The sequence below is a fragment of the Nanorana parkeri genome, unplaced genomic scaffold (assembly GCF_000935625.1).
Source record: "Nanorana parkeri isolate BGI_ZX_2015 unplaced genomic scaffold, ASM93562v1 scaffold1461, whole genome shotgun sequence".
NCBI classification, from domain to species: Eukaryota; Metazoa; Chordata; class Amphibia; order Anura; family Dicroglossidae; genus Nanorana; species Nanorana parkeri.
Window position 1 is genome coordinate 365322 of NW_017307729.1, and position 13874 is coordinate 379195.

At 46.6% G+C, this 13874-nt stretch overlaps 1 protein-coding gene across 1 annotated transcript in view; it reads right to left on the reverse strand.

The window, feature by feature from the left end:
• Positions 1–13874, reverse strand: part of LOC108798378 (extracellular matrix protein 2-like) — a 35398-nt gene that overhangs the window by 15333 nt on the left and 6191 nt on the right. The window contains exons 7-9 of the mRNA XM_018570122.1: positions 8398–8513; positions 6861–6993; positions 1038–1195 (exon numbers count right to left, since the gene is read on the reverse strand). Of these exons, the coding sequence (XP_018425624.1) occupies positions 1038–1195; positions 6861–6993; positions 8398–8513 (407 nt within the window). The remainder of the gene's footprint in view (positions 1–1037; positions 1196–6860; positions 6994–8397; positions 8514–13874) is intronic.

A 13874-nucleotide genomic window follows, 5' to 3' on the forward strand; every position in this document is an offset into this window, starting at 1 on the left:
GGAGTCGTCAGCCTAATCTGCTTGGACCCTTTTCTCTAAGTGTCCCTGCCAGTGTAGTAGAAAGGGTCCACATTCCTTACTCCAGTTCATACCCGTGAGCCCCGATCCGTGACAGAAGTGCTGTATATTTGTTTATGCACGGACTGGATTCTGGCCTGGTTCCCTAAGTGCAAACTTTTACAAGAGGGGGAAAAAAATTGCCTAATTTGGTGCGCACATTTGCGCCCTATTCAGAAAAGCTGATAAGTCATACGTGTTCCTCTGCCGATATACTCTGTGAGAAAAACATATCCCCATGCAAACTCGCCCACTCACCTGCCCAGAACGCGAAGGCAATAAAGGGTCCGTTCATACGGTTGCCTCGTGTTCATGTGCACATTAAGGTGCTCGCCACTGCAATTTAGGTAAAATGCATTCGAATATTGGAACTCCCAACAGGGCCGGAATTACTCTCCCTGCCGCCCCAAGGCCAGGTTCTGCAATGCGCCCCGCTCCATCAATGGAGAATGGCAACCAGATGGCAGGGGCGGCGGGGTTAGTTTTATTTTTTTATTGTTTCCTTTTTTTTTTTTTACTTTTTTTATCACTTTTTCTTTTTTTTTTACTTTACATTTTTTTATTTTACTTTTTTATTTGTTATCATTGTTTAATCTTATTATTGTTTATTTATTTTGTATCATTATTTTCTTATTGTTTAATAATTGTTTCTTATTATTTTTTACTTTTGAATCACCTTTTTATTTTATTTAATTCTTATTTCTTAAGTCCGGCCGAAACAAAAAATATGAGAATATATCTATATCTGTGCTGAATTATGTCATAGTTCTACTTGCTCATGACTGACCACCAATTAGAAGATGCCAATAGGTCAGGACAATGGGAGTAGTCTCTCTTACCACCTACACTGACTTACTTAAATGTCACGGTCAGTAAGTGGTCCCAATTTAGGAGTCAATGTGCCATGTGAGTTATTTTGAGTGCGGGATATAAATGTGAAACTATTGTTAGCCGGTGTTATGCGGCTGAAAAAAAAGTACCTGCAGAGTAGATGGAAGTCCCGAAGTTACAGCCCGAAACTGATTGCGGTTTAGACGCAGGTAAATGAGCTTCTTTAGGGGCTTGAAAGAAAGAGGGGAGACATTGCCATCGTGAAAGCCATTGCCTTCCAACTCAAGATTGAGCAAATTGCTGAGGCCTAGAGGAAATAATGTACATAATAATTAATGAATGATAAATGCATGGTGTGTCAGATATAACAACAGTATTATACATAGCAGAATACCACCTACAGTGGGGCTGAGGACCATCTTCAGGAATCATCTCACACTTTAAAAAAAAAACTGGCTTGCTTTCTACCTTTCATTCTGTAGAAAGTTTGAAATTGAGGTGACACCTTGTACTGGCTAAAGAGAAAAATGAGGGTGAGTGTGTGCAGCTTCGGAGGGCAGCAGTTAAAGAGGAACCACAATTTAGAAGCTGTGCCCGAAAAAAGGAAGGCAAAGGGGAAAAGACTTGTCACCAGTATTGACTTGTAGTCTTCTTGCAGCTGATTTTTTCCCCATTGCTCAATTGCCATGCATTGTTCTGTACCGTGTCTCTGTGTGGAGATGGCCGTCCTGGTCACTATGCAGAACAGAAAAGGAGCCCACTCCCTATAGTGGCTATACCCGTACACCGCTCAAGAGCTCAGTTGCAGCAAGCAGTCGCATATTGGAGAACATCCTTCCCAGAGAAACAACTTAACTATGGCAACAAAAACAACTGCACCTATAAGAAGGGAAGGAGCTCGGAGTAGATATGATTACGTGGTACAGTACAATAATCGCATTGGGACTGTTCGATTAACGCACTGTACTAGTGTGAACGGGTTCTCAAAAACACTGACACACACAACCACAGACACACTCAGGGCAGCCACCTTAAGCTGAGACACTCGCCACTGGGCAGCATATTTTAAATGGCTGCTTGGGGCAAGAACCAACAGTAGAACACGGGGTCGTGACCCACTTTTGGGTCACGACCCACCAGTTGAGAACCAAGGCACTAGAGGAACTGGCCTCTTTTTTGATATGTATAGTATTCAAACTTCCAAAAGGGAGCAGAAAACCTACACGTTGAAGATTAGAGGGCCATCTTGTTGGCTTTTTAGATTTCTTGGGTGCTCTTATGTGCAAGATATTTCAATGAGAATTCCCAGTTCCCTTCAATGGTTGTGTCATTATACAATCATAATTGAACAGAGATGATCGTGATTGTTTCATGCTCCATGAATACATCCTGATGGCCTTGGGGGAGTAGGTGGAGGCACAGACCAAATCTTACCATGGAAGTCTCAGAGATATAAGACATCAACTTGTGATGGAAAACACCAAAGCCACCCATACCCGAGGGAACCCTTACCATGGAAGTCTCGGAAATATAAGGCATCAACTTGTGATGGAAAGGACAGAAGCCACTTATACCTAAGGGAAACCTTACCATGGAAGTCTCAGAGACATAAGACATCAACTTGTGATGGAAAACACCAAAGCCACCCATACCCGAGGGAACCCTTACCATGGAAGTCTCGGAAATATAAGGCATCAACTTGTGATGGAAAGGACAGAAGCCACTTATACCTAAGGGAAACCTTACCATGGAAGTCTCAGAGACATAAGACATCAACTTGTGATGGAAAACACCAAAGCCACCCATACCCGAGGGAACCCTTACCATGGAAGTCTCGGAAATATAAGGCATCAACTTGTGATGGAAAGGACAGAAGCCACTTATACCTAAGGGAAACCTTACCATGGAAGTCTCAGAGACATAAGACATCAACTTGTGATGGAAAACACCAAAGCCACCCATACCCGAGGGAACCCTTACCATGGAAGTCTCGGAAATATAAGGCATCAACTTGTGATGGAAAGGACAGAAGCCACTTATACCTAAGGGAAACCTTACCATGGAAGTCTCAGAGACATAAGACATCAACTTGTGATGGAAAACACCAAAGCCACCCATACCCGAGGGAACCCTTACCATGGAAGTCTCGGAAATATAAGGCATCAACTTGTGATGGAAAGGACAGAAGCCACTTATACCTAAGGGAAACCTTACCATGGAAGTCTCAGAGACATAAGACATCAACTTGTGATGGAAAACACCAAAGCCACCCATACCCGAGGGAACCCTTACCATGGAAGTCTCGGAAATATAAGGCATCAACTTGTGATGGAAAGGACAGAAGCCACTTATACCTAAGGGAAACCTTACCATGGAAGTCTCAGAGACATAAGACATCAACTTGTGATGGAAAACACCAAAGCCACCCATACCCGAGGGAACCCTTACCATGGAAGTCTCGGAAATATAAGGCATCAACTTGTGATGGAAAGGACAGAAGCCACTTATACCTAAGGGAAACCTTACCATGGAAGTCTCAGAGACATAAGACATCAACTTGTGATGGAAAACACCAAAGCCACCCATACCCGAGGGAACCCTTACCATGGAAGTCTCGGAAATATAAGGCATCAACTTGTGATGGAAAGGACAGAAGCCACTTATACCTAAGGGAAACCTTACCATGGAAGTCTCAGAGACATAAGACATCAACTTGTGATGGAAAACACCAAAGCCACCCATACCCGAGGGAACCCTTACCATGGAAGTCTCGGAAATATAAGGCATCAACTTGTGATGGAAAGGACAGAAGCCACTTATACCTAAGGGAAACCTTACCATGGAAGTCTCAGAGACATAAGACATCAACTTGTGATGGAAAACACCAAAGCCACCCATACCCGAGGGAACCCTTACCATGGAAGTCTCGGAAATATAAGGCATCAACTTGTGATGGAAAGGACAGAAGCCACTTATACCTAAGGGAAACCTTACCATGGAAGTCTCAGAGACATAAGACATCAACTTGTGATGGAAAACACCAAAGCCACCCATACCCGAGGGAACCCTTACCATGGAAGTCTCGGAAATATAAGGCATCAACTTGTGATGGAAAGGACAGAAGCCACTTATACCTAAGGGAAACCTTACCATGGAAGTCTCAGAGACATAAGACATCAACTTGTGATGGAAAACACCAAAGCCACCCATACCCGAGGGAACCCTTACCATGGAAGTCTCGGAAATATAAGGCATCAACTTGTGATGGAAAGGACAGAAGCCACTTATACCTAAGGGAAACCTTACCATGGAAGTCTCAGAGACATAAGACATCAACTTGTGATGGAAAACACCAAAGCCACCCATACCCGAGGGAACCCTTACCATGGAAGTCTCGGAAATATAAGGCATCAACTTGTGATGGAAAGGACAGAAGCCACTTATACCTAAGGGAAACCTTACCATGGAAGTCTCAGAGACATAAGACATCAACTGGAAAGAAACCACCAGAGCCACTGAAAACTGAGATCTTAGTCTTGGGTGACATAAGTTTGATGGTGATATTTAAAGCACGATTTTTAGTTCCCGCTAGCATACAGTGGAGCTTTACATGGGCTGATTCCCGGGCCTGCTTCAGAAGAAGAGCCAGTAGACATAAAGCATATGTTTCAGAAACAACTCCATTTATTAGGTTTAGAAATCATATTTCATCGTAAGTGTTCTGCGCTATGTAAAAGGAACAATAAACTCTAGTCTGGAACATTTTCAGAACAGTCTGGATGTTGTGAAACGTATAATGATGTCACATGAGCACATGATAAATGACTGTGATATCTGAAATGTCTTCAAGGCTCATAAGAGTGTTGCACAATCACGGAAAAGACATGGCAGTTCTAGCCAGCCTCAGAGTATAAGAAGGCTTTACAAAAAGGAGAATGGGTCTCGGGATAAGTGCCATTTTTGTATGGCATGCTTTAAAGATTAAAAAAACATAAACAACAGCAGATCCTCAACCCAACAAAACAGAGCAAAGCCAATTTCCAGTCAACAGACCAAGCAAATAACAACAGCGAGTGACTGCAAGGGTGTAGGTACTGATTCAGTAATCAGAGGTATAGAAAAACAGAACTTTTAAGGAGGACAATGCCCATCTAATGAATGAGGACCACTCCCCTAAAATTATGTTTTTTGTACATATCTAATCGCTGAATAAATCTACACAAGTAAACCTCACTATTATTATCTGCAAGTAAACCTGTTACATTTGTAGTCACTAATGCCTAATACAAGGTGCCCACACATCTTCAAATATCCTCACCCGGCACATGGTGGGAACCCCCTATACCAGCATGTTAACTAGACATGCGCTATTCGTTTCGTTCCGAATCGAAATTCGGGCGAAATTTCGGAAATTCGGATGTATCCGAATTCTGAATTACAGTTATAACGAATGCAAACCAATCCGTATTTCCGATTCCGAATTTCCGATTCCAAATTTCCGATTCCAAATTTCCAATTCCAAATTTCCGATTTGTTGGGGTTTTTTTTGGGTGAACTTTCGTTTTTTGGACGAAATTTCATTGCAGCAAAGCGACATTTGTGGACAAAAAAAACTTTTTTTTCCCTCTTAAATGTCACTTTGCTGCAACGAACGAATGAAACGGAAACGAAAAGAAAGTGCGTACGGATTTCCGCTAACGAATTTCATTCGGATCCGATTTCCGAAACTAATTGACTTTCGGACCCGAATTCCGAAAAACGAAATAAAGCAAAATCTGAATCAAAACTAAACAAATTTTTTTGCCGGTGCACATGTCTAATGTTAAATTTAATTGCAATTAAACCGCTGTTACAGCTTTAAGGGCACTGAGATGAGTAAAGGACCGAGGAAATCATCAGACATTAATATGACCAAAAATAATAACTTTTTTGACTGTTATGCTGCACCACTAAGGATCCCAAGATCCAAAACCCAAAACCTTAAAGTGATATTAAAGCCTCAAAAGGGAAAAAGGTGCTGGGCCGTTTTTACCTTAAGGCAGAGGATGCATTAAAGGAGAACTATGGGGTTAAGTCTTTTCCCCATAGTTCTCCTTAGGGTAACGGGAGGACACAAACTAGCGTCCTCCCGTCACCCTAGGCTCAGTATACCGCGAGCTACAGCTCCCTATATACTGAGACGCCGCAGCTGAAGCGGATCCCGACAATTATGTCTGGATCTGCCCAGCTGCGTGAGTGACAGCTGGCTCTGCCTATCTAGAGGCAGAGCCAGCTGTACCCGCCCCCTCCCCCGTCCGTTCCACCAGTCAGTGCAGGCGGATCGGAGCGAGGAATCCAGCCCCTCCCCTGTCACGGCAGAGAGCCGTGACAGGATCGAGAGGTGAGCGAACGCCGGTATGTGTTCCCTCACTTCCCGATCTACTGAGCCGACCTACTTGCCGCTGCGGAGCCGTGTCAGTGACAGCCAGCAGCTACGGCAGAAGAGGCCGGCGTTCGCAGTGAAGGAGGAGGCGGGGGCCCGCCTAAGAGCAACCGCCGCCTCCTCTTACATCACTGGCCAGCGACCTAAGAGCAAGTGGGGTCAGTGATGTAAGAGGAGGCGGGGCACGTCGATAGAAGAGGAGGCGGGGGACGGAAGAGGAGGCGGGCCCCGGCGACCACGGAGGCGGACAGCGCTGACAGGTAAGAGGTGTGCAGCCCACCTGAGACCCTGCAGAGCCCGCTATAGAGAGTCTATGGCGGCTCTGCAGGGTCACTCTCAGGTGGGCTGCGTGGGATCTCAGGTGGGCTCTGCAAGGGGCATAACTAGCAATCACGGGTGCCCCATACAAAATTTTGCTATGGGGGCCCTGTGATTTCTAGTTACGCCCCTGATTAAGACGTGCAGTAAATATATTCTATTTCTGATGTACTGCTCTGTAGTGTTCTACTTTCTCATGAAGATGTTTGTTTCCCCACATTTGGCTCCTCACCCCGGAAGCTGTGTCTGTTTAGTTCTCGGAGATTATTATCGTTGACTTTCAGTTCCAGGAGAGATGAGGGGAGGAGGGGGAGGACCGACAGGCGGTTACCGTCCAAGTTCAGCCGCTTTAACATGGTTAGATTCTGAAAGACAAAAAACGGACAGTTTATGACGCAGTATTTGGCTGGAGAAGGTCATAAAAGGCGCAGAGAGCACCGGCAGCTCAACACCATGCAATAAAAATGTCTTAATAAATGTAATTTACAAAGGTATGAGAGAAAACTGAACACCCGAACGCTCAAAGTGTTTTATTTTACATTGGAAACTTGTGCAAACGCATTTAAAACCCCATCGCGGCCAGCGACGCGCATCGTACGCCTCTGGCAGCGGGGCCGTTTAAACAGACTGGACTCTGTTTACATTTGTAGAGCCGGCTGTCGGCGTTACAATAGAAGCGATTCTGGCGGCTAAGCTGTCGCCATATCGCTTCTACGGGCCGGTAAATTTCCCCCCCTCGCCTGCCCGACACGCCTGTCATGTGTCCCGGGCTCTGCTGCCCCTCCTACGGGACCGGCATCTCGGGTGTCGGTGGGAAGCTGGGGGAGGAGAACCTCGAACATCCATTCACCGATCTCCTTCCCGCACTATGGGACCGGGAGCGACGCAGATTACATCACTTCCAGTCTCGTAGCTGTCAGTGCTCGGCTCCTGAAGCCTGCGAACTGCACTTCAATAGCTTATTTAGAGAGGAAAGGTGACACTGGGGGTCTTTTGGACACCCAGTATAACCTTAAAGAGGACCTGTCACCACCCATATGCTATGACATGGGGGGCTTGTAATCCCCCCCTATGTGACAGCAATTAAAGTAAAGTAAAAAAAACTAATTTAAACAGTTTTTAAAAATAATATCAAATTAAATAAATGTAAAAATAATTGTAAAAAATGTTTTAAAGTCCCCCGCCCCCCGCACATCATAACGTAAACACGCGTCAGCTGCGCCTACGTATGAAATACACACGTTGGGCATCGCTGCGCACGCCACTTAGGGGTGCACTCAATTTTGTTGCCAGCGGTTTAGATATTAATGGCGGCGTGTTGAGTTATTTTGAGGGGACAGTAAATGTACACTGACATACAAGCTGTACACTCACTGCTGTACATTGTAGCCCAGTGTAATTTCTTCTGTGTCGTCACATGACATGATATCATCCAATGAGAGGGGTGCCTGATGACCCGGGCGCCAGTGGTTCTGCCAGGCTGGAGGGAGACCCTGCGAGGAGGTAACACCCCCGGTTCCCTGACACAAAGACCGAAGGGTCCAAATCCTCCCCTTTGCCTATGAAGTTTACATCAAAACACACCAATACAAAGTAGGCATATCCTCATTCTATAACGTAGGCTTGCGATAGGTTTTCAAATTCTGTTCCCCTTCTTCTCTCTCTACTGGTGGTGGTGGAAAGTTGCTCTGAACGATATCATCTACTCTACGCGAGCGTTACATGACTATGACTTGTACGTGATAGGTCAACGACCAAGGTCTTCTTACTTTGAAGACATCAAAGGCCAAGCCGGAGTCATCAAGTTTGTTCTTGCTCAGATCCAGCCACTCTAAGTTAGGTAGACCCGCAAAGCCTCTAGCCGGAAGCTTGGAGATTTCATTCTCTGTTGGGAATAAAACAGAAATATTAGGGCATGACAAGGGTACTTCAGAGGGATCCCGTCGTTTCCCCCATTCACCCTTCCGCACTGTGACCTCCCCCCCCCCACCCCCGCCGAACAGCACCGCCTCGGGGACATTTATCTGTTTGACGTAGACACCTCCAGCCCAAAAACTAGGTGTTCAACACTTGACACCACTTAAAAGGAGACCCACACCTATGATGGGTCCCCCACCATTCTCCATAACTTACGGCATCGCTACCACCTTCAAGCACCCCAAATCGCCCAAGACTGCAGTGACGAGCCACTCGAAAACCTAAATAGCGAACAAAGAAACACACAAACCAAATTAACAACAAGAGAGAAAAACGCAACAAAAGTTCTATATGTGCGGGTGGGCGGGAAATACCTTCTCCTGGTCCAATTTTTCTGCAACTGGACTCTTCCCAACTCCTCCCAGGATCCCCACCTTTGGAAATCCCACCCTCTCCCACTGCCTCCAATCAGGTAAGCGACCCCTCCCTCCCTATTCGCTTTTCCTTTTCTATTAACTCTTCCTATGCTTGTCTCCCCTTCTCCCCCTGTCATGCTGTCTCTCCGCACAATTCCCTTTCTTCCTTGTGCTCCGTGCCTTTCTTTCAGCGCTTCGCCGATCCTCACATTTCTACATTTCAGAAGATACGAGAGATTAAAAGGACATTATTACCCACAATATGATGTAAGAAATATATGCAATTGTCAGAATGTATACAATTAGCAGCGGTAGTTTCAAATGTCACTCAATCACTTCCTAGGAGTTAAAGGAGAACTACGGGGTCAGTGTTTTTCCCCATAGTTCTCCTTAGGGTAACGGGGTGACACAAACTAGCGTCCTCCTGTCACCCTAAGCTCATTATATAGGGAGCTAGAGCTCGCGGTATACTGAGACGCCGGGGCGGATCCCGACGTAGATGACGGGATCCGCCCAGCTGAGCCAACTGAATACATGACACAACATCTGTCTCTGCGGTACCCAGGCTGGCGTAGCTGCTGCATACTATGAAGGGCATCATTTCCTTTGACCCCCCCGAGGAAGATCATCAGGAACGTCCTTTTGGACAGACATCACAGGCAGCTTTGGCCATCTTTAGCTTATAATGTGCTGAGCTGCAGGCTGAGGAAATCACATGAGTAATCTTTTGGACAAACAATACTTTCGTTGCTTGCTCTGACGGAATTTATCTTTCAATCAGTTGCGCAATCAGGATGCGTGACACAAAGGTTTGTTTTTATTAAGGAGATCCACTCAGTGATTTTGCTATTTAAAATGACCATTTAAAATAAATCCAAGGCCATAAAAAAAAACACTTCTGTGACCTTTCGTGAGGTTTTTTTTTATTCTCGGCACATTTTGGTGTTGTGGCTTTTATTAACTAGATTAGTCTTTTCTCTAACGGGTTTCTGTGGAATTCTAGGGTTCCTCCAGAGGCTGGTAAAGGTTCCTTGGGCTGTAACTGATTGATCTCCTGCCTGATGGTGCTTGCATGGAATGGCAGAGCTTATGGTATACATTGATGTAAGGGGGCAATGCCCTGACCACCGATGGAAGGTGCATTCTTCCCACTGACCACCCATGTAATAGGGAATTCTTTCCACTGACCACGAGGGTGAGGAGAACTTTCTCCCACCTACCACCAAGGTCAAAACTCCCTTCATTACTGACCAACCCAATGTAAAGGGTTTATTCTTCACTGACCACCACTGCAAGGGGGTTCTTTTTTTTTTTTATAGAAACCACCAGTGTAAGGGGACTTGTCTAGTACTTACCACTAATGCAAAGGGGTTCTCCTTCACTGACCACCAATGTAGGCGGTGCCTTCTCCTAATAACACCAATGTAAAGGGGTTCTTCTTCACTGACCACCAATTTAAGTATGCCCTTCTCTTACTGACCGCCAATGTACAGGGTTCTTTCTTCAAAGACCACCATTGCAAGGGGGACTTCCTCCTAATGACCACCAATGCAAGGGGCTCCTTCTTCACGGACCACCATTGTAAGGGGACCTTCTCCTAATGACCACCATTGTAAGGGGACCTTCTCCTAATGACCACCATTGTAAGCGGACCTTCTCCTAATGACCACCATTGTAAGGAGTTCCTTGTTTACCGACCACCGGTGTAAGGGGGACCTTCACCTAATAACTACCATTGTAAAGGGTTCCTCCTTCACTGCCCACCAGCATAAGGGGTAAGGGGAACCTTCCCCTACTGATCACCAATATAGAGGAGCATTAAACCAATATAGAGAGACCAGTCACCCTGCACAAGGAGAGAGGGCAGCAGTGACCGGTCTTTATTACAGGAGGGGGCCGGAGACAAGACCAGTCACCCCGCACAAGGAGAGAGGGGAGCAGTGACCGGTCTTTATTACAGGAGGGGGGCGGAGACAAGACCAGTCACGCTGCACAAGGAGAGAGGGCAGCAGTGACCGGTCTTTAGACCAGGAGGGGGGCGGAGACAAGACCAGTCACCCTGCACAAGGAGAGAGGGCAGCAGTGACCGGTCTTTATTACAGGAAGCTCCAAGTCTCACAGATCTGGAAGAAATACACATGTATGAGGACAATATCGGCTCATCCCGGAGTTCAGCTTTAAGTGACCTCCTGTTTTCAATCTTTTTTTCCTTTTTTTGATCTCTATAAACCTCCATTAAAAAGAAATGGACATTTTATACATAAAAAAGAGAGACACTTTCTAGCCGTGCTGGTCTCAGTCAGCGTGTATATATATATAGTGTGAAAGCGCGGAATGCCAGAATGTGATATACGAGAATCCGCTGTCAGATTATACTGCCATATACATGTTTGGAGCAGATGGGTCCCATATGATATTGTCTAAACCGGTGACCTTGGGGGAAAAACATTATCTTCGGCGGTCATGTGCAACAACATTTTTCAATAAAGGGCACCATCCGCTCCCTCTCAGCTGGGGATCCTAGATCCGGGAACAGAGCAGAGATAGATATCACATATGTAACATCCGTGTCCATTCCAGTTTGTCCTCCATCTTGGGATCATGGGTCAAAAACGGGATGGACAGATCCATGTGAAAGGGGCATTACCCCCTAGTGTGCCCTCCTCCAGATATGAGACGTACTACATACTTACATACACTATATTGCCATTAGTATTGGGACGCCTTTACACGCACGTGAACTTTAATGGCATCCCAGTCTTAGTCCGTAGGGTTAGTCACTCATTTGCCTTGTGGGTAACATGAAACTTCCAGGGTAGGTTTGGGAAGCTGAGGACTAGAAAGTCCTGGAGCAAAAGGCAAAAGAATAGGCGAAAGGACGGCATGACAGGGTGGGCAGGCAGTCAGGTAGAGAAAGGGTTAAGTTAGCCTAAGGAAGGTGCTCGGGTGTCACTTACCGTGATTGGCTGGGTCAAGTGGTCCAGGAGGAGCATCCAGGGTGGTTAGAGCAGGAGGAGGGGTGATCCAGGCAGTTGGGAGTCAGCACAAGGTCAGTTCACTTCCCGCCCTCCCTCCCTAACGTTTTTTTTTGTTTTGTTTTTTTTTTTGTTTGTTTGTTTACTGCTTGTTTTAATTCACTTGCTTGTCTTTCAGAGGCTGGATCTCGGTGGCGTTGGTTAGGTCTGCGCATGGCGGGCTACGGTGGCTGTGGGCTGCGTTCCGTGGTGCGCGGCCCCGTTTGTTCTCTGGCGGGTTCAGCAGAGAGAGAGGTCAGAAATAGGTGTAGGAGGTCTCTGCTGTTACTTCCCAATGTTGTCCCTGAGTCGGTGGGTTGCGGCTAGGGGCCAGTGGTTTAAGGGGGTAAGCAGAGATCTTCGGTGGTTGAGTAAGTGGTGCCTGCGCAGACCTCACGCCAAAGAATAGGTTACAGAGAAATTGTTGTTTATGGTGATAATTAATGTTTGAACCGAAATTATATATTTAAAGATATTTTATAATAAACGGCTGCTACAGCCATTTTATATCCAACCTGGTGTGGTCCATTATTTAAGGTGGGCATGGGTCATGGAGGGGTTAAGGGTTGTAGTCAGCAGTGGGTGGTTGGGTCATAGGACGGCTGTGCCTTACCCTGTCATGGGTTGTGCAAAGTTTCAAGGCAATTGATTGAGGTTTAGGCACGTTATGGTACATTAAGCCATTTCCCCAATACACGATTGTATGCGCTTCCGGTGATTGGGTAACACTGTCTTGCCATGAACCCATCGACCGCCCATACCTCCCGTACATCTGATGCCGCTTGTTGCCGCGATGCGCGTCCAGCGGGGGTGCTGCGTCATGTGATGGAGGTTTTGTTTATCGCTTCGCGGATTAAGCGGTAGTCATCTGGGTTGAGAATTTTCTGCTCCCCCCCCCTTCCAGCCCCCAACCATTCCTCATGCACGAGGTCGGATGGCTAAACGAGGTCAGATGTGCCGCACGGCATTCATAAACCACCTTATGACTTTACAGGCAGTATAAGTATAACTCTGCGCGGCCGTCATCAGACTGACATGAGCGAGGTGGACAGCGCGGCTCCCTTACTGCACATAGACAAATGGAACAGCCCAGCCTCCATATCATCTACGACCCAGCCGGGGGGGAAATGCCCCCCTCCTTCCCAGGCGCAGCAAAGTCACGAGGCACCCGGGGGGCAATTCTTTCATTAGTCCCTCCCCCCCACCCCATCCACAAAAACAAACCATAGTGCAATCGTGACACACACAATCCATGCAATCTGCAGGATGGAGGACCACAGACTGAAAAAAGGGGGGTCCGGTAGCCTGCAATGTCGGCGGTTATCAGGGCCCCCTAAGTGGCGAAATGCTAGGGCACCGTCACTGCTGCAACCTCTATGGCCCTGGTAGTTCTGTCACTGCATAGAGGAGTACAAATCCCAGCAATACATTATACAGCAATGCAGAACACTATCATCTATAGAGGACTACAAATCCCAGCAATGCATTATACAGCAATGCAGAATACTATCATCTATAGAGGACTACAAATCCCAGCAATACATTATACAGCAATGCAGAATACTATCATCTATAGAGGACTACAAATCCCAGCAATACATTAAACAGCAATGCAGAACACCATCATCTATTGAGGATTGGTGCTGGGTCCCGTACCCTGGTCCACGGTGCCAGCTATGTGGTACAGAGCTCACCTGACCTCTCCCCCTGCAATCCTGATATTAGCCTTGGGCGGCTCTCTACTTCTCACTGTGCCACCTCTCTCCTCTCCCCCTCACCACTTCTGTGTCCACTGACCCCCCCTTCGAGCTCTTCCCCTTGACTATGCCCACTTGTCTCGCCACCTCTGTGTCCACTGAACCCCCCTCCAGCTCTCCCCCCGCCACTGTGCCCACCTCT